The following is a 22,241-nucleotide window of genomic DNA, read 5'->3' on the forward strand; positions in this document are numbered from 1 at the left end:
TTTTCAAACATACTGACTGCATCCCGCTCCACAATGATGACCTGCAATCTTATTGAAGGGCATTCCAGCTTGTGCCAGGTCACTGATAAGATACTAAGCATGACACATTCCAAATCAGACTCTCAGAGTTAAATTACCCAGACTGCCTTTTTACCTATTGAGCAAGCTCATCTAGACTGCAATGTTCCAAATGAGACACAAAGATGCTCTTGGAATACCACAGTGAAACACTTGTTGGAAGTCAATGTAGATGGCATCACTGTTTCTCTTTCCTCAACCACAGTTCCAGACAATCTGGTGGTCAAGTACTCTTGGTAATCCTAATTACTGTTTTCACCTTCATATGCCTAGAAATGGCTTCCAAACAGACTGGCTCCACAATTCCTCAGGGACCAAACTGCAGCTGACCAGCATGCAGTTCCCCAAATAAATCTTCCTTTACATTCCTGAAGATGACTGTAACATCTTTCTCCAGTCATTGAGACGCAACCCTGATCTCCACAACTATTCAAAGAGAAAGATGGTTTGCAACAACATGCCCAACATGCTCAGAAGGATCCCATCTAATCCCAGGGATTTGATACTTTTCTAGAGACCCTTCATCTTTTTGTAATATTACTAGTTTCTCTCCTTCAATCTCATCTCAGGCACGAGACTTTGCCTGTGACCATTGGGCAGAGACTCTCAGACTAATTTACATCCATGGGCATGAATTTCTGCCCTCACCCTTCCCACATGAGCTCAGTCATGTTCCGTTCTCTTGTTACATTTGCGCATTTTCCTAACTACTGGCATGTACTATTACTGGACTTAGAAAAAACTGTCCTGAAAGGTTTCCCAGCTTTCAGAGGACACAGTTCTGCCTGCAGGCAAATTCCAGCTGAAGAAGTGAACTTTCACATAACAATAACTGAGCCATCCAATGCACAAAGCTGTTATCCTGTGTGCTTCAGCACCACTGGATCAGAAAACAGACTTCAGTAACTCCATCCAATGAATCAGATGAGTTGATCAACTACAACTGAACCAGATGCAGTTCAACAAAAAACTACTTGGTTATCTCCTTGCTATGCACCAGGATTCTGGAACCTCATGAAAGTAAGCTGCTGTAAAACCTATCCCAGGATGGTGCAGGGAGTTGACAAACTAAGTTTTTGTGTTCTAAAAAAGTTAAAAGAGGATCAGCAGGTTTAGGGCTGTAGCTGCAGCTCAAATCCTGCTGGACAAAAAAATACTGCATTAAATCAGTTGTCTGATTCTGCATCACACTTCACACATTGTCCCACAACTTCTCTGTTATAGGCATTTTCCCACCGTAATATTTCTGCAGTATGATGTCTGGAGAAAAGTCAGGGGATCACAGGGCATTTTCCAAAATCCATTGAATAAAGAAATAATTCAATACAGTTGAATACAACACACTAGGTTGTATCAACAGGTTGGTTGGACTACAAAAAGTTCCATGGGGAAAGAAGTGACAGTGCAAACTGACAGATGACAATTCAAATAAAAACTGAGGCATCGACATCTAAACCTTTACTCTACCTAACACCAAAAATAATTATCCTGAGTTTAAATAAACAGCAGAGCTAAAGCAGTGGAGATTCAAGAGAAGCTAGGAATCAAAACCAGTGTGACAGCAAAAGCAATTCTTTTTTTAAAGTGCTGTATGCTGGAAGACTGATGGAACATCCACATAGCTGACTACAAGCAAAATAGAAAAAGCTTGTGGATTCAGTGACCTAGCACCAACAGATCGTTTAAATAGACTCTCATAAGTCTTATGAAAAGAAGCAATGATAGAGGCATTTTGAGCTTATAGAATCATTAGGCAGTAATGGCTTTGTGCAATTTCAAAGTCATGGCTGAACTACAAACTATCTTTTGTTGGAGCTTTTCAGTACTTCCAGATAGGAAAAAAAAAGTTCTGTTAAAAACTGAATTAATAACTAAGCTACTGTGACAGGTAAGGATGAAAAAGGAGATGCAAGCATGGACGCAAAGTAAATATATATAAATACACCAGATATAAGTATCAAGAAGAACAAAAAGCTAATGATACAAAAAAAAAAAACCAAAAAAACCACCCACAAAGAAAACAAAAAAACACCAAACAATCCAGTCCTCCCCACCCATCCCACTTCAAAAAAGAATGCTCTTCTGCTGCTGAACAAGAGGTGTCAAATCCACTCATACCTAGCTAAAGGTATGCTATTCTGCTTCAAATACAGAATATAACCTAATTAGAAACATGATTGAAGGTTGAGTAAAATCATTAGATGCAAGCATCTAGTGGAAACTCCTCTGCGTAGTGACATCATGCCCAAACATACTCAAAATAGAGTACTTGGAAATTCCCTGAAGCAGGATTTAAACATGAAACAGGTAATAAGCTATACTGAATGGGGGAATAATAATAAAAGAATATCAAAGAACTGCTTCTCTGAGATTTAGGGCTTTCATCTGCTTAAGAAGAAAGAGGATAAGGAATTTCCCTAAACTCTTCAAGGAATGCAGAGCCATCTTCAAGACAAAATGCTTCACAATTGTTTTAATCTCTTTAGGTATGAAGAACCTGAGGTCACACTACTCCAATTTACTAGAGTAACGCAAACAACTCAGCAAAGCTCCAGAATTGTTGAAAGCCCTCGATAAAAAATGCCAAAAAAATCCCAAACAAACAAAAAACTCACAAAGCCACACCTCTGTGCAGTAGCTGTGAATTATTAAATTGCATGCTCAGTCATCATACCACAAATATGTAACAACAGCATCAGAAATACCAGGAGTTGGCAGAAACCAGACATGGCTGGGAAGCAGTATGTTGTCAAAGGGCACTGTTTCAAGTAGATACCTTCTAGAACCCTTACAGATTTCAAATAAGAGGCCCTTGAACTTCAAGAGTTTTGTGAACCTTTACAAATTCCAGGTGAAGTGGAACAAATAATTTCTCTATCAAATGCAGTGAAATAAACTTCCCAGAACTCACGAAATCCCTCTGGGAGTATCTTCCAGAATATCACAGTCTCCCTGCCCCCAGGTTCTTCTACAAGGCAAATGAAGCCCATTATCTGTAAATATTATTCATGCAAAAGTAAAACAGTATTTAAACAGGGATGACATCAATGCTAAAACAATAAATGAAGCAAGATGCATGCCACCTACACAGTAAAGATAAAAATATTTCATCTGCTTGGAGAGAGTTACCTAAGTACCTACTGTTCCATACCAGAAGGTAGCAAGAGGCAAGACCTGAAGACAACTTTAGCAAGCTGGAATCCAAAACACACATGCTGTGTGCTGATGGGAGGGGGAGTGAACAAACTTAAGAGGAGGACCTTTTTTATCATCTCATCCAAACTAGGACATTGTTGATTAAAAAAGAAGTCTTACACCAAGAATATAAAAATGAAAATTGTTAAACACAAAGAAACCCTACACAGAATCACACAATAGCTGAACTTGCAAAGGTCCTCTGGAGATCATTTGCTCCACTCCCCTTGCTCAAAGCAGGCTCAGTAGGTTGCTTTGAACTGTATCCAGTTGGGATTTTGAGTATATATATCCAAGCAGGGATACTCTACAACCTCTCTAGACAACCTCTTTGAGTGATCACCTTTACAGAAACAAAATTTTCTCTTATGTTTAAATTTAACAAAGAGCATGAACAATTCCAAGTAAACCATGCACCAGAAATACAAAACAAGTTCTCACATTCATTATACATATTTGATACAAACTTGAGTTAAACCAAACCATATGAATGTGCTTCAATTTTTAGAAAACAATTTTGAGTTTTACTGTGCATATTAACAATAACCTTCAAATGAAAAACAAGTATTGCATTAAAAAAAAAGTTGCTTACTTAAGATAAAAAATTAAATATAATAACTTGCTTCAGTTTTGTTAGTTAATAAGAATGTAACTGATTATGGACTGATTTTAATTCAGTTTAAAATTTAATAATGTATCATATCAACAATGTTATTTCTGTATCTCATACACAGTAGTTCATTGATAAGTTTTCAAACTAAAAACATATGACAGAATTTTTTCCAACTTAAAAGTTTATTGGGATACAAACTCAAATTGGTTTCTAGAACACACTGTCCTACAACAATGCTGTCCTGAAGTCATGTACTCCACTCACCTCAGCTGTAACAAAAATTAGCCACATCCCTAATGTAATTCAGGGATGTGTGATGTAAGTTGAAAAAATGTTTCCTAATCATTGCTATTGTAGTGCTAAAAAAAACCCCTGACCATCCCTACACACAGAAGAACTATGAAAATCTCCTTCACTCGTTTTTTCCTAGCTTGAATACGTTTCTGTCCTCCCAATTTATTATCTTCTAATCACATTGTTCTGCAACTGGTGTTAGATCAATTCCTGCCACTTCATTTATCTCAATCTACCTCACTAATTGCTGATCACAGCCTGGCACAGTTTTCCAACTACAGTCTCTCACCTATTGTCAAGTGGACAAAGCAATACTCATTAGTCTGCTAATATTAGTTAGAATTTTTAACTTCTCTTCAAAGATATCCCTTGACAGGTAGCTTCACAGATGCAACAGATGTTGCACTGTGCAACAGGAACAAGACAGAGAACTGACAAAGATCCTTCTTTTGATGAGTTATTTTTAACCAAGTCAAGTCTCTGACCCAGTTTTTCACAGAGCTCCACAAAGCTTGGCACAAGGTGGGACACAAATAAAAAACAATTGTAGAAAGATAAAAAAAGAATGCCACTAAAAGAAACAGTCCAAGTATTGCTCTGAATTCTATGTTTCAACACATTGCAAACATTTCAACAGTCTTACACCTATCCAAAGATCATTTGCAAAATGCATCTATGAAGGATAATGAATACTGCTATATTTAATATTCAGTCACTGTGAAGCAGAAAATGTTCATGTGCTGCTGAACAGCAAGTGTAAAATTCCCTCTAACATATACATTTATCTTATTAGGTACTTAGGCATTGTAGTACACATAGCTAATCAGCTGATACTAAGAATTACAAGGCACAGAGTATATTTAGGGCATTGCTGTTCTCTGTTGCATAACAAATAGTAAGGTTTTACTGATTGTTCCATGAAGATACATCTCAGTCAATTCCACAAACCTGGCTTCAAAACACAGGCTTTGAAAGAAATAAAACCAATAGTGCTGGAGGACTTCCAAGGCAACACACGCTCTCTGGCAGTGAACTATTTAGAGTCTTTTACTGTCTGAGCTTCTCCTAATACTTCTCTGCCCTTGATTTTCACACTGCACAGATCCACAGTGGAAGCAGACTGCTAAAATGCCATTGGGAAGAAAAAGCTACTCATCTGCTTGGACAATTAATTCTCTATAGATACTTAGAACTAAGATTTCCCATTCTACAGGTCATTTCAGGGTCAAACATACATCTGTTTCAGTTAAATGAAATTTTAGAATTAATCACATCACAAATAATTAGCTGTTCAAAAAACGACCCAGTACTTTAAGGCTCAGAGGAATTATTCTGCCCCTGTACTTTGGGATCTGTTTTACAAGCATGGCCACTCCCTGAGTACAGGTTCTCAGATTTGGAGTCATGCTTTCACTTTGTTAATAGAAAGGTAACAAAAACTAGTGGAAATTTAAAACTCTGATTTATGACAGATAAATTCTTAACAAGTGAGTATGCTGACACCACACATACACAAAAATCTCATAGAGCTTTTATTACTGGTGGTGCTTTTTGAAAGAGTTGTATTTAGGTAATTGCTGAACTTGACCCATTTCAAAAGTTGTCTGCAACACCTCTTGTTGTTCCTGGTAGCATGAAGATTCCCAGTGCATTAGCCTCATTTATTGAAGACACTTCCTAATGCAGTAGTAGCTTTTTTGATTTTTCCACCTGGAATCAAAATTTGTGGTCTTACTAAGAGCTTCTGCAAAAGCTGTTACAAGCTCTACACATGAATCTGACCTGCAGAGCCTCTCATGTCGATCTCTATGGCTCTCCAGAGGTCAGCAATTCCCTTCTGATTTGGTAGTACATGGCAATCACCACCCAGCAATCCACAAAGATAAGGTAGATGCACTCTACATGCAGCCTCAAGACCCTGACTTAGAGAAGCCATTTTTCCAAATATCTAGAGAAATAGACTGCCTTACTTGACTACAACTCAAAGAAAATGTTGTTATATACCCTCAAAACCAGGGCAGAATAAAGAATTCTACACCCTTCTGATATGTTCAGTAGCACCAACAAAGGAAAATACAGATAGCCAGATGAACACTCACTTAGAAAGCAACTACCATCCTCCCAAGTAAAAAAATCACACCTGGAAGACTTCAAGGCAGAGTTGCTCTTTGTTTGTATTAAGACTTTCTCTACCGCTTTTTCTTTGGCAGAATAGGTGCTCAAGAGCACCTACAAGCACTTTACAAGCAGAAATGGTAATAAAGCAGCCAGAAGAACTGGAAATGTAAAAAAAAATCAGAAAGAGCATAAGACAGCCTGGGGAAACTATAAGAACCATTTCTCATTTTTGATGCATAAAGAGAGGCTCGTTTAAAGTGAGATATTCCACATACCTGTGTTCTCTTACTATGTAATTTTACATTACTGCTTAACCTAAATAGCTCCTCCCTCCTCTGCTCTCAGCTGCAGTTCCCCGTTCCTGAGCAACAACTGCTGCTTATCTGTCTGGTCACACAATGTGATTACTCCACTCAGTAAGCCAACAAAAAGTTACTGTGTTAGTTATTTTCTCTTTTATTAAACTGAATCTGTCTACTGTACAACCGACAAACACCTCAGCAGAGCTTCAGAAGTTATTTACCCACAGGCCTTATTTACAACAGAAAAAGTACAAGTTTTTATGAACAAACTGCAATGAATCTTACAGAATATATCTCTCACTGGTCAACATCAGATAGCTGGAACTTGGTTTTTAGGTTTGCAGTTTATGTTTTTGACAAGTAAAGCCTGAAGCAGAAATGGCAAACAAGCCCCAGCTGGCACACACAGAGTGACATTCTTCATCTGCAATCTTTTGAGGCACTTGGTCTTATTCTTGCAATAACTGAAAGTCCAACGGAATACTTACAAAGACTAACCAAGTTTGCCCTAACTTTATGTGTTGTTTGCTTGTTCTTATGGTTGAAGTTTATGTGAGTAGCTGTACCAATCTTCAAAACGTGATTTATCTTCCTTAGCATAAACGAATGGAATTATTTGCATATAATTATCAAGAAAGCATCTAGCTTCAGCAGGCATTGGAGATACTTCACAGATATTCTAATTGTGAGTACTTCTACCATGTAGCATTAAGTTGAATACTTTTCCCGTAATACTAAAAGCTGAAGAAAGGAGCATTTATACAGACATTTTAATTTTCAGATCTTCTCTATAATTGAAGCGTTCCAGTGATTGATATTCTTTGCTAATAATTATTTTCTTTCTTTTTCAGTTTTAACATTTTCCTCACGCATCACCTTCCATTATTATGCCAGAACAATACAAACAGAGAAAAATCCCAAATGAGCACAAGTTTCTGGTTCTTTTGCTAACGTAAAACAAAGATTAAGGCATTCTCTGATCCCAGATTTAGTGGTCATGCTGTGGCCTGGACAAATAGGACTGTCCTGGTCTGTTCCTGTTATTCCTGAGCACATTCATGAAAGTTTATCTGAAGATACTGTGTCTATTACTCTACAGTCCTTTCCCATACCACTCTTTTTTTCTCTGAGTATCAATCTGAGCACTGTTAATTAGTTAGCTTTGCACAGCTCTCCTTCTCCCACTGAGGCCAAGAAGCCTTAACGATGTGTCTATCAAAGTTTAAACAAACCTTGGTTAAAGTTCTAAAAACTGCACAATTACAGAGCTACGCTTGAGACTCCACTGTTAACATTAGGTCTTACATTTTTTAAAGATGCTTCAAATTAGAAAAACCAAGTCATTCACACTATTGTAACAATAATGACAGTTTCCCAAATACTACAGCAATTCCCAACTACTAGTCTGTAGCAGGAGTATGTCAGCACCTAATACTAAATTTCACACAGCTCAGTCCTGGTCATCTTTCTCTGGGATTAGTGAAGTTGAAAGATATATTCAAAACTGAGCCTATTCATTGCTCTGTTACTATACTTCAGAAGCATTTTAGATGTCAGAAGTCAATCATTACAGAAATTCAGGTCAGACTGTCATCTTTTCCAAGTCTTTCAACCTCTCAAAACACAGTTCCTATACATAGTCAGACATGTTATACTGTATTTTTTGTATAACAAATGTAGGGATAATTTAACTCTTCAGACACTAACCCCAGGTGGAAAAACAAGCAAGTCATGAACATGATCACCAACTTGGTACATTAATTTAGAAAGAATGACATTGCTGGCTTAAGAATATCCTTATGGTCAACAGAAATGCTAAAGAAAAGAGACTAAGAGGGAAATATACTCTTACATTAATCATTACTGGAACTCCAGTGAGAAATCTGATAGTCAACATATTTCTCCCACACTCACTTTTGACTTCAAACTAATTTAAAAGAACTGCAGAACTCCAATCTGACATCTAGGAATTTTACAAGAAGGACTAACCTAAAACAGCAAATATTTATGACCAAATAGGTAGGAAACTTGTCTGCAAGGACTAATATTTTGAGAGCTAGTAAATACAATTGAGAAGTCACAGAGACTGCCAGCAAAGTCCTGTAATTTCACAGTATCTGCAGTAACATTTACTAAAGATTAGACTAAGATGAAGGCATGTTTGCCATTTTCACAGTCAGTGAAGTACTTAAAACTTCTAACACAAAAGAACCGCTTACACCAGTAAAAGATCAAATTTACAATCCATAATTTTGTACAGCCAACTTGATTCTAAGACAGCTACATTTGCCAAAGGCCCTGATATTTCCAATTCTAGAATTATATCCAGTTATGTCAGAAAGGATAATAATCACCTCTCCTGTCATGTGTCTTTTAAAAAGAGAAGAATAAATTGTTTTCAAACTAAGCTGAGCTGTGATACTTGAAATTATCTGAGTGCTTCGTTGGCATACAGACTTATGAAGGAATTGTTTACTATGTAAGTGACTGTACAGTATGAATATCAATTTCAAAGGCTCAAAACCAATTACACCAAGAAATCCACTAAAAACAAATATAAGTCTAATATACTTAATCTAAAGTCCTACATTTTTGCCATAACTTCCTGCCTTTTGTTTCAAAAAACAATGACTGTTCTCTTCCTAAATGCTGCTGAGATGAGACCACTCCAACTAATTAACTGTAAAAATAAATTAATTTTCAGCCCAGCATAGTTTCCGTGAAAGTAACATCACTTAAATAAACATTTTTACCAGAATTCTGCAGAAACTCAAAGCATAATTCACAGGATAAACAGCAGATTAAAAGCCATTCCTGGCAATAACAGAAAGTACACTCTTGTGCATCTCATCAATACAGGGAATCAAAGCTAACCTACTGCTTAGCTGAAAGACGAATATCCTATTACAGTGACATTTGAAGGGAAAAAATAGGTGATTCACAAATCAGATATTTTTAACTGCAGATCCAAGCACTTACAACAGGTTTTTAACAACTCTTGTTTACTAAATGAGGACTGATATAGCATAATATATGCGTGCAAACATATTCTATATGAAAATATATAAAGATGTAAAATTATATGTAAATTAGGTAATATTATAATCATAAGTCTACAGATCCATCAATTTTACGGTGCTCAGGCTAAAAAAATACTACAGATTACTAAGAAAATTGCTGTAGTTAGAGGTATCTACACTGGAAGAGTACCTTGATAATGACCTGTTGTGAATATTGCCTCAGAAGAAATCTAAACTAATTTAAAATATTTTCTAAGTGACATTTTAATATAAGATTTAAAATAATGAAACAAACAAAATGTATGAGTTGGAGTAAATAAAGTGATTTTTTTTTTCCATTTGGGCTTGTTACAGACTAGTTATTAGTCAGTATTAGAGACGAAAGCTTTTTACACAGCATACATTTTTTAAATATCTAAAAGTGCTATTATTTTAAATATAAACCAAATTCCTATGACTGAAAGGAAGGCATGAAATTTGCCATGTATAAGGAATTGTGATTTCTTACCCCATCAGTTCAGGAAGAATAATAAATTCAGAAAATTAACCAGAATGAGTTTCTGCATGTCTCTACCAAACAGGCAATCCTAAGCCCTGGCTTAGCTTCCATTCAAAATTGGCATTTAGTAAACTCTACTGACTTGACAAACAGGTAGTCTTTCTGTAGGAAAATTCACTGAAACAGTAACTCCAACAACATAGTAATTGCAAAAAAGCTGTTATTTTCTTAGATCCCTTTCTCTCTACAGCCATTTTCCAACAAAGAAACCTGCAATTTCATTTTGTCATGTTCTGCCTATGGATTGTAATTCCATTTATAATTGTGCTGCCTGTCAGCAAATGAGCTCTGGCATTTGAGAAAACCACCTCTGCATCCTCTGTTCCCTCTGTCTCCAAAAACTACCACCTCAAGAAAAACAGAACATGCCTGCATGTCAGAGTCTGGACTTCTCAACGAAGCAGCTGCATCACGGGTACGCACTTTCTTAAAAATTCTGATGAGAGGGCAGCAAACTCTGACAGAGAGTTGAGGTAGACAACCAGAGTATAATTCTTTTCTAGCAATAAAACAAGAAGCAAAACTAATCTGTCTGTAATGACTCCTTAAAAAATAAACAAAAAGCTTGAAAGTGGCTAACAAGAGCCAAAAATAGCTTTACACTAGGTTTTTACTGGACTAATGGAAGCTTACTGTAATTGAAGTAACTGGGCATAATTGTGTGATTCATCTGTCAAAGACTCTCTAACACTAAATTAGAAGCTAGGTAACATTGCTGTACAATGCCAGCACTGAAGATTACAGTTCATTCATTTTAGAGAAGATACATGCCAATATTACACATTTGTAGTTATATAGTAATGTTGTATTTTAAAGCAAGATGCTCTGACTCATTAATTTCAGATGAGTATCATATGCACTGACTTGCTTCTTGTCTGGTGAAGTTTCTGTGATTCATAGTCAAGAGTACAAATTCAGAAAACATTCTATGATTAACTCACCTAAGTAAGAATTCTACAAATCAAATGGAACAGCTACTATATTCATTCCATACACAAGTAATGAGTTTCACAATACCTTTTTTTGACTAACTGCTGCTTTTACAAGCAATTTCTCCACCACTGCAGAGACACCAAAAACTGACTTTATTAGCATACATATATGAGTGTTTTAGGTCAGATATGAAATATGCCTTTGAAGCCAATTTCCCTGAGCATGCTCCTCCGTGCAGCCACTCCAGAACAGGCAACTACGTTTCTTTTGTATCGAGGCGCATAATGAAAACCAGCTAACATCCAATGCACAGGACCAGGCTGGAACTCTAGCAAAAGGAAGCTCCTGAAGCGCATAAATATGGTGGATGACAGCTCCTCAGGATCACTCATGTTGTGGCATGCTGCTTGCACATACAAACACCGATGTACATGCAACTGAGACACAAGATGAGGCAAGTGAAAACTACATTTGACAAAACCTTCTAACTTTTGGCTGAACAAGCTCCCTGGACCAGCTCATTGTCTGTTCAAAGGAGAGCCAGAGCCAGCTCCATCTTCCAGTGGTTTAAGCCAACAAACCCCATGCCAGGTCACAACTAAAATATCCAAGTGCTCTAGAACAAGGAAAGTTCTCTACTTCCCCTCTGTCAAAGAGTTTTCCTGCCTCCTTTCTTGTTCTAGCACTGACATTCATTCAACCCCACTGTCACCTGATACAGAGTTATAACCAACAAAAAACTGTAATTAATTTTCTACCCACAACAGCATTGGGACAGGCACAAGTGTCTTTGCAAGAAGGAACACAAGGCTGAGGGAAGACAGGAGCACCTTCTTCAGTGCCAACTCACCATTAGATTTTTGTCAACTGCAATGTGAAACCACACCCTGAGAGTGATATGAAGACTCATAACTGTTGTGAAGTAGCTGGACTTCTTACCCCAACACACGTACTATTATTCTCTCTTTTATGCACGTCTTCTACCTTAATGCTCATTTCAGGGATATGCATAAAGAAGAAGAAATGTGGGTTAATAGAGACTGGTGTTCTGACATATGCTTCTTTGGTGTGGTATGTTATTCTGATAATAAAGCTCTCCTTTTGTAGATGTGTACAAAACAGACATTGAGCTTTTCTTTTCCAGGACACCGTAGCCTGGTATACAACAACCGTAAATGTTTCACTCTTCTATATGTTGATTTATCCCCACTAAACAGGGAGCTGACAGTGTCCCTCAGAAGGAGAAATGAAATTGATTAGGAACAATGAGATACACATATTAACTTTTGACCCTGTAAGACAGATCTCTTACAAGGACATAGCTCTTTCAACAGATTTGCAAGCAAAACAAGTTATGAGTCTAAAAATGCAACTGTCAGACATTTTCATTTCCAATAGAATCAGTTCTGAACTATTCAAAGGTACCTACCAACCTGTAGTACTGAAAAGGAAAAACTACGAAGTAGTTCCTCAGTACTACTTGGTCCCCGTGAGCTTGAAGAGCGACCATTTTTACGCTATGTTTTGCACACCTACAAAAGCACTTAGCATTCATGTGACCAGTACTACACTTGCATTCCAGGATTATGTAAGGATTGGGTAACCGAATCAAGTTCATTTCCCCACAAGCATCTGGTGCTTCAAATGAACAGGTGAAAACATAGCACCCATATGGTCAAAAGAAAATTCCACCTCCTTCACAGGATTTATTTCTTAAGCTACTTCATCTTGAGGTTTAAGTTACATAGTCTCAGCTTTCAAAGCATCAAATGCAACTTCCCTTTGAAGAACCCCAATACAATATATTCATGCCTGTGTTAACATGGTGTAGAGCCATACCTTAAGAAGAATGCAAAATAACTACACAACTAAATTATTTTCAAAGTACGAGGTACTTTACAGGTGACCAACTGTGACTGCACAAGACACTCATAATGGGTCAAACTGCTAATGGCATTTCAACTTTCTTTGTACTATTTACAGTCTCATTCCTCAGGCAATCCAATATCTTGTTTGCCATTTTAACTGCAAGGTTCTACTTGAGATCACTAGAGTGATAAGCCAGGTCTGCTTCAGTTAATTTATTTAGGACCCATGGAATGACGCCGGAGTAGTCTCTCTTCTTCACACGCAGTCTACTTTGCAGGAAAATATCTGACCTCCTCTGCAAAAGATAAGGATATAACCTGTGGACACTTGTTTTCAGAGTTCCAGGTCTTTCCAAGTTCTTGCACTAAATTCCTGCATAAAATAAAAGCTCTAGCACTAGCTTACTATACACTGATTCAGACAAGTTTTATGTAAAAGAAACTTCTAAATAAGGCAAAGATGTAAACATTCACTTTCCCTGGGATGATTTTTCTGAAACTGGCTGGCTACACACAAAAAGCAGCCATGGGTGGCCCTTGAGAAACCTTACTCATAATACTGAGCATGCAGACTCTCCTACCATTAAGTCCAGTATAGCAAGTTGTCAAATAAGAGATTACTGGTTTTACCAGGAAGAACCATTTCTTATTCAGCCCTCTTCCACCTCATTGTTTCTTAAACTCATTTCAGCTAACCAAGCTGGGAGGCCTAAAACACACCAACAGTAGCCCTAGTCAGTGAGTGTTCTCCTGGCACTGAATTCCAGTATCCTGCAATTTATGTTTCTAGCAATAGTAAGTTTAATACTTTGTTAAAAGGGCTGCTTATCTCACTAGGCTGAGGATGAAACCGCATAAAAGGCGGGCATGGCTTTCTAAATACAGGTTTACCCACAGCAGTTTAAAAGACTATGTAAACTTTAAAGCACTGAACAACGACAGAGGGAACTGCAGAAGCAGCAAATTATGACAAATAGCTGTTCATAAGAATGGTTCACTGGGAATACATTCCTCAAATAATCACCTACGCACACAAAAGCAGACTTTCCCTTTCCTATGCAGGTAGCTCTGCAGTACTGCTACACATCTTAGACATAACCTGGCCAAGGAAGTGCTAAAATTATGCACATACATACAGCAAGTATGGGCCCATGTCAGTCTTAAGACCACATTTGTTGTTATTAGAAACATTAGGCTGACTACAGGTAAGTTAATACCTGCCAGCAAGTGATGTCCAAAAAAGACTGCACGGCTTAGGTGAAGTGGACCAGTGTCAGTAGCTCCCAAGGACACAAAACCAGATTTCCTTCTGTGCTGCTCTTCATCAGCAGATCATGGGGACAATCTCACTCATCCTCAGTTTTACACTCCACAGTTCTCACACTGTGGATGGCCTCTGTCGGCACAGAATATCTTCCTACCAGTTGCTGGAGGCTGCCAGCAGAGACACCACCAGCTTCTTCCCAGCCCTGCAGTCGGAGGTACATAAGGGGAGCGGAGGCTGGCACAGGGTGCACGGTGCACAACTCGTTGTGTCCCCTGCCTTTCCCCTGCACCGGAGGGGCTCAGGTGGCCAGTCAGACAACAGCTCCATCCTACTGTGTCCAGTCCTGGGCTCCTCGGTACAAGAATGACAAGGAGCTAACAGAGAGAGTCCAGCGGAGGGACACAAAGGTGATCAAGGTCTGGAGCTCTCTTATCAGGACAGACTGACGGAGCTGGGCCTGTTTAGTCTAGACAAGACTGAGAGAGGATCTCATTAATGCACGTAAATATCTCAAAGGGGATGGTGCCAGGCTCTTTCCAGTGGTGCCCAGCGACAGGATGAGGAGCAATGGCCATAAACTAAATCACAGTAAGTTTCAACACGAGGCAGAGCCTCCTGACACCGAGGAGGGCAGAGCACTGAACAGGCTGCCCAGGGAGGTCGCGGAGTCTCTCTCCGGAGACGCTCAAACGCCACCTGGACGCGTTCCTGTGTCACCTGCTCTAGGGGACCCTGCCTCGGCAGGGGGTTGGACGAAAAGATCTCCACAGGTCCCTTCCAACCCCAAAGATTCTGTAATCCCCGAGTCCCCGCCGGCGGGACGACCCCCGCCCAAGGGCTGCGGGGCGGGCAGGGGGCGCGGGCCGGGCGGAGGGGAAGGGCAAGGCCGGGCCGGGGCCATCTCGGCACGGCGGGGCGGTGGCCAGGCCCGCCGACCCCCGGGGGCCCCGCGGCGGCGGCCGTACCTGCATGACCACGTCGCTGGGGAGCTGCGCGGCGCGGAAGAGCTCCAGGACGCGCCCGTGGGACGCCACCTTCTTGGTGCTCTCGGTGTCGCAGTAGGAGAAGAGGTCGCAGTAGTAGCGCTGCTCCGCCTCGCTCAGCGTCAGCCCCTCCATCTTTTAACGCCGCGGATCATCCGCATGCGGCGGCGGGGCCGGGGGGAGGCGGAGGTGGGGGGGGCACACACGGGACACACGCGCCGCCGGCGGCCGCGCGCGGGCGGCTGCTCGCACCTTCCCCCCGCCGCCCGCCCACGCGGCCGCGCGCCTGCGCGCCTCCCCCGCGCCTGCGCACGCCGCCGCCCGGAAAGGCAGGCGTGGGGAGCGCCCAACGCCGCGGGCAGCCCGCCCCCTCCGCGCCGGCGGCGGCGGCGGAAGCGCCGGGCCCAGGGGCGGGGCTAGCGGGGAGAAGGCTCAGCGGTGCTCCCCGCCCCGCCCCGCCCCGCCCCGCGGTGCCGGCGCCATCTGCGGCGCCCTAGGGGCGGGGGGGCGGCGGGGCAGTAGTAGTAGTCCGCGCACCCCGGCTTCGTTCCGTGGCCCGGCCGTGCCCCGCAGCGCCCCCTGTGGGTGTGGCGGCGCGGGGGAGGCCCCGCAGAGCGCGGGCGCTCGGACCCCGGTGGGGGGCGTCTCGCTCTCTGGCCCGGCCGGGACTGCACAGGCCCCCGGGGAAGCTTCCCAATAAATTTGGGGATGCTCAGCTGCGCGGCCGTCCCGGCCGTGCTGGCTTAGTACGTCGTGTGAGAGGCTGAGGCAGTGCAGAACGGCTTCCCGAGCCTGCCTTCACAGAATCACAGAAACAATTAGCTTGGAAAAGACTCGAGGTCATCGGATGCAACCTATGACTGAACACCACCACGTCAGCTAGACCATAGCGCTCAGTGCCACGTCCAGGTTTTCCTTACATACGTCCAGGGACAGTGATGCTACCACCTCCACGGGCAGCCCATTCCAATTTCTGGTCACCCTGTCTGTAAAGAAATTCCTTCTAATGTCTATCCTGAACCTTTGCTGGTGCAGCTTGGAACAATGTCCTCTTGTCCTATTGCCGGTTGCCTGGGAGAAGAGACGACCCACACCTGCCTACACCCTTCTTTCAGGGAGTTGAAGAGAGTGATAAGGTCTCCCCTGAGCCCTCTGCAGGCTAAATGCCCCCAGCTCCCTCAGCTGCTCCTCATGCCCATCTCTGAACTTGCTCCAGCATCTCAATGTCTGTCCTGAATTGAAGGACACAAAACTTGGACACAGGACTCGAAGTAAATAGTCATTCTCAATCTTTCTTGTAGGCTCCTTTCAGATACTGAAGGATGAAATTAGGTCCCCTTGGTAGATCAATGCTTTTCCTGCAGTACACTAACAGAATTGTCTCCAAGCTCCTTCGGCTTCTGGAGGGCATCTAACAAAAGCCGTGGTCTCCTGCCTGACCTTTTGACTACCTGGTCTGATTTAAATCCTGCTGAGTTGGCAGTCCACTACTTCATATATTTCTGTCATTCTTAATTTATGTTTGTTTTCTTTTTTCACTTCACCTTCCTTCACAACTCTTCCAATGTTTCTCTTTCCAGATTGCTGTTGCTGACTGCTCTTTTTTCCCTTAAGCACCTCATCCTTTTTGTCTCTTAACATAGTTACATTTTGAACTTAAAGTAGACATTCATCTTTCTTGCTATTTGAAATACACAGTTAACTAAAGTTTTCTGCTAACTAAAGTTTCTGAAAATCACACGTACGTTAGTTTATAGTTAAAATAATAGACAAAAGGTTCTTCCCAGAAATGTACCATTATCAAACTTTTGCAACTCCAATTACACTAACAATGAAACCAAACAGATCAATCACATTCTAAGTTAAAATTCCTTAAAATAACCTATATTAAAGAAATAACTTTTTAAAAATATTATATCTAATTATTATGATTTTATAGACTTAGGCCAATTTGGCATCATCGGTCACTTACTTGGAGCTGTTGTCACATCAGTGTCTCTGCAAGTACAATGATTGTGACCCCCCTCCATGGTTAAATTGCACATTTTGATTCTATTAGTTACACAGATGCATGTGTAGAAGAGGTTTCTAAATCACTTATCAGTAAGTGTTTGGGTTCCAAGTGCCTTTGCTTCTTATAGTGATTGTGGGCTAGTTCAGTCACTGGAGTTTGAAACATTAATATATGCATATCTTTACCTATAAGTTAGTGTAAGCACCCCAAAATACTTCTACTTTCAAAATAATTTTGAGGTTTATTTGTAAGAATAATTTGGACATCTTATTATTTTAATTGAGTGAGTAATCTGGACATTTTATTATTTTAATTGAGTTGCTATTTTATTATTTGCATCTTTGCAGCAACAACTCTCTTTATACATTAATGGAGATCACTTGGCTGCGCCAATTTGTACAATACCCAAAGACTAATACAAGGAGGAAGTTCCCCAGCATGGACTAGTCCCACATAACCAAGTGTCAAACAGTTCTGAAGTGTGTTCAATAACTGTACATTTCACTAAACCCATTATATGTCACATGAAAATGTCACATCATTGCTTGCTGGAGAGATGAATGCTTTTCCCTGTGGTATAGCATCTCTCTGAAGCTGCTCAGATAGATAGTTTGGGAATCAGATTGTTGGGTCTCATTTCCAACTCCTGTACCATAAACTTACATACTTGCTTTGTGCCAGTTCAAAGACTGAGCAGAAATAATAAAAATGACATGACATGTAGCAAATTAATTTCTACTTCCAAAAACCTACAGATGAATGCAGCATCTTTGCCTCAGAGAGTCCCACTACAATGTTTCTGTGTTTGACTATGTGATTGTCCTTCCCTCCCCTGATCAGCCCCTGAAAACCTCCAGCCCGACAAGGGATTTTTCTGTTCAGAACTTTACTGGTGCCCATCATGCCAGACTTAGCATCTATTGAGATAAATAATTAAATCTTTTCAGTGGCTTTTCATTGGGAATTAATTTTGTTGGTCTGGAAAATATGCTGTTTGCCACCGGATGAACTGAGGAAAATAGTATTCATGCATATTAGTGAGTAACTTCTCTGTATTGGCACTTGCAAGTGCAACTGACACAAACAATTTAGACTTCTAGGTCTTTTGGTTTGGGAAGATTTGTATCACAGCATTCCCCAGAGCTCATATTAGATACACAAAGAAGGTTTATGTTTAAATACCCACCAAAATGTATCATTAGTGATACACTTTTGATATAGTAGATTCAGCCTTCAGTACATGAAACACTTGATTCGAGTATTTTGATTTATGTTTTAAACAGAACAAGAACAGGACCTTTTTGTCCTGGATTTTTAGGTATTGTACCTATTCTTCTCTTTTTAATGTACCTTCTTAGAATTCAGAGTTCTGAATAGATAAGAGTTAAACTATTCTCCATGTGGTGCTTAATTTTACTGTATTTTATTGTCTATGAAGAAACTGTTAGATTACATATATTGATATCAAAAAAAATCCATCCTTTTAAGACATCCGAGTTAGAGAAAATCATCATTGTCACAGAAAAGCCAAGTTCAGTGACCCAAGGGGATTGAAGTGCAAGATTGTTTTGCTGCCCATAACTCTTAGAATCAGACCTAAATTATACATCAATAATACATTCTTCTTAGAAAAGATATATTTTTACAGTTTGATATGTGACCAGAAGTATGTATGTTTATTAGTACTAAAAACCAAAAGGAAATTTATTTATTTAAAGGCAATACCACTTAAAACTGGTTTCAGTGTCTTTTATCAGCTATGAACTTTCTGAAAACTAGCTGTTACACATATTAAGACTAATTTCTAAAAGTAAATACAACGCATAAACAGAGGCAGGGTCTGGTGCTCATCAGGTGATGGAGGTGTGCCATGTCTACACTCTACGTGCTTTTGATATTCTTATTACAGTTAGTGGGTCTCACGTACCACCTGATTTGCACTGAAGTAAGATATATGCTCAGATTTTTTTTTTTAATTAAAATACCTTCAAATAACTTTCAGCCTTATAAAGTATGTATTCAGGTCCAGTTTCCATTTTGCATCTGGTTCTCCAAGTTTAGAAAAATGGCCCTGGGGTTATTTGTCATTGCCTTTCTAAATTCTTCCGCATACATAATGCTGTGGAGCAGGTTTTACAATCTCTGTCAATATACTCCCTTTACTTGCAGCTCATCAGGAGTTCTGGGAACTTGTTCTATCCTGATTCTTTAGTGTAAAGACAAGTAAATTAGGTCTAGAAATGAATGGGAGATGTTTAAAAATATTTCCTGTTTCAGACTGGTTTGTTGTTACTGCCTCATTTTTTTTCAAAAAAGAAGATACCTTTGGACATAAGGTACTTTATTCCAGACAGAAGAAGATTTTGAGAACAGTGTTAATAATTACAAATTAAAGAAGTTCCTTTTCTGCTTTTCTAAAAGCATATGTATTTTCTTTGTATAGAAGCAACATTTTAGTAGGAATATAGCCATTTTACAGACATTGTACCCATACTTTTGTAAATTTCTGCATGTATGTTCTGTGTTGCAGTTTACAACCTCTTTCCAACCTTACATTTTTGCAATTTTGAAAAACATGAGTTTTGTCATGTGCTGTTTTTACCTTCTATGAAATGGCATCCATATTTCCAAGAACCTACCAGTTCGACCAGTCCTGTTGGGATTGTTTTTTCATCAAAAGGGCATCCTGCATTTAAGGCTATGAGATTTTCCATGGTGAATATAAAAATCCTTTCCACACAGAGCCAGGTATCAGACAGTAACAACAATGGGGGTTTTGTTCTTTTCCTTCTGTACAAGGAGAGCACCTTTGCAAGGAGCATTCGTCACATGAACAGTGGATCTAAAGCAATGTGGTTAGTCATGAAAGTGAGTGTACAGGCACATCCTAGAAGGGAAAATAATAACTTCTTTCTCAGCAGCCTCCCTAGAGTGTTGTGCATGAAATATGCATGGGATCCTGGCTGAAACCATCTACTGTCTCTAAACCTTCTCAGTTCAGAATGAATAGTGTCCTTTCCATAATGTTCACTATTGCACCAGTTTTCTCCAGTCTCTCCTTTAAACATTTGATTTGTGTATGTCTATCAGGGTCCTTGTAAAAGTTGCCCATATTTGAAAAACTGAATTCTTTTCTCTTTCATCCCAATACTTCACCTGATTGAAAAGAGAAAGCAATCAAAAGAAAGCATTTAAAAGAAAGGGTTTCAGTTAAAGCAGTCAAATGGAAGATACTGGAGAAGAGCAACTTTTACTCCTTATGATTTTGGCAGATTTCTACAGAAGATTTCATCTCTGCATGTCAAAAGGTGGTGAGCCCTCTACCCTTACCCTGCCAGACTTACATGTGTTTGGTAGTTTTCAGAGAGGCATTCCTTTACAGAATATATTGAAGGCAGAGTGATTTTTTTAATGTTTACCTGCCTGAGCAGCTGATTGAATACCATCTCTCTTTAGATTTTAAAACTATCTTTGTTTCTTCCAAAAGGAAAGAATGTCTCTTGCTTGCATGATACTATCAAATAAGTCTTTTATTGAAATGAAAGCTCCTTTTAGATCCTTACAATATTTAACTTTAAATTCATCTGGCCTTGCTGCCATATTTATTTACAGTTTATCCATAAAAATGTCTACATCCTCTTTTATAAATATATTCTCTACAATTTTGTAGAGTCAGGAGGGATGAGATTAACTTTTCTTTGTACTTTTGACACTAACATACGTATTTATTAATAAAATTATTTACATATTGATAGCAACTGCCTTGAAGTATTATAAGGCTATATTCAAATTACTTTTTAAAAATTATTTGTAATACCTTTGTAGTCCTTCAATATTTTTTTTTTTTGAAGCTATAGAATTTTCATTACTGAAGTCCCAGTTAGTCTGAAAACAGTCTTAACCTCCATTACCTTTATTTACTCAGCTTCCGGTCACCCTGAATTCTTGAGCCGTTCTCATTGTTCTCCTACCTTTCACTCTTTCCTCTTGCTCCCTGAATGTGGAAATGCAGTGTAACTTGATGATGAAACAGGATGTTATCCCTTCCTGATGGGATTATTCCTCACTATTCCTTCCTGATTATTCCTCATTATTCCACTGAATAATGATCTCCATCTGGGAGGGTTGTTAATAGCTACTTCAGGAAACTTCTGGCACATTACTGAATTTGTCAGAAATTGGTTACGAGGTGGGAAGAAGTGCTGAAAGCAAAATTTCACATCTCTCCCATATTACACACATACTCAACCCTCCCTTCTTTTTATATTCCCTGCTTTTGGCTGTATATATAAATGCATCTGTCCTTTTCCTTACAGTTACATCACTTACATTTTCTTTTCCATCTTGCTATTTTTTACCTAAAGAATTTTCAATTATAATCAATTATGCAAGATCTTTAAATTCCCCCTTTAACCTTTCATTCTGCATATTTTTTCCTCACAGACAGCAATACAATCCTGCGCAATTTTGATACTCATGGGGTTTGTATTCCAGCCTGTTCCTTGTGCTTTGGTACCTTCTCTATTCTGGATTCATGGGTTTACTATTTCACAGAGCGATTCTCCCTCTTGGTCAGGATCTGACTCAGCCTGTTCTTTTAGCTATTTTCCATTAATATCAGTTTCCCAAGGAATTGAATTCATTCTTTTTTTTTTTTTTTTTGTCCACAGCGATGTTCTTTGTATGTTAAGATAAATAAAATATAAAATCCCTTTTGTGTCTTATATTTTTTAAGGATATCTATAATCTAGTCTATTTCTTAAATTCCTCTAGAGCAAAACCACCCCCATGTGCTTTCAAATATGCTTCATTTGTTAAAGACAACACTGTTGTGACATTTCTCTGATGTTTCAGTCAGGTATAGGGGGGATATTAAGATGCTGTGTGCTCCATCTGTGGTGGCTTTAGGAAGGAGTCTGATAATTAAAGGTTTTCCTCTCTATATATAACTTTGCTTTAATATGGTTTACAGACTCTCATATCTTCACACTTTCTAA

The 22,241-nt window shown here is 39.5% G+C and overlaps 1 protein-coding gene across 9 annotated transcripts in view; it reads right to left on the bottom strand.

The window, feature by feature from the left end:
* REPS1 (RALBP1 associated Eps domain containing 1) overlaps positions 1–15,483 on the bottom strand; it is a 61,925-nt gene extending 46,442 nt beyond the window's left edge. For all 9 annotated transcript variants that reach the window (XM_053939793.1, XM_053939795.1, XM_053939792.1 and 6 more), the window contains exon 1: positions 15,213–15,483. In XM_053939793.1, coding sequence (XP_053795768.1) covers positions 15,213–15,365 — 153 coding nt within the window. In that variant the 5' untranslated portion in view covers positions 15,366–15,483. The remainder of the gene's footprint in view (positions 1–15,212) is intronic.
* Between the last annotated feature and the right edge of the window lie 6,758 nt (positions 15,484–22,241).

Source organism: Vidua chalybeata, chromosome 3 (genome assembly GCF_026979565.1).
Source record: "Vidua chalybeata isolate OUT-0048 chromosome 3, bVidCha1 merged haplotype, whole genome shotgun sequence".
Classification (NCBI taxonomy): domain Eukaryota; kingdom Metazoa; phylum Chordata; class Aves; order Passeriformes; family Viduidae; genus Vidua; species Vidua chalybeata.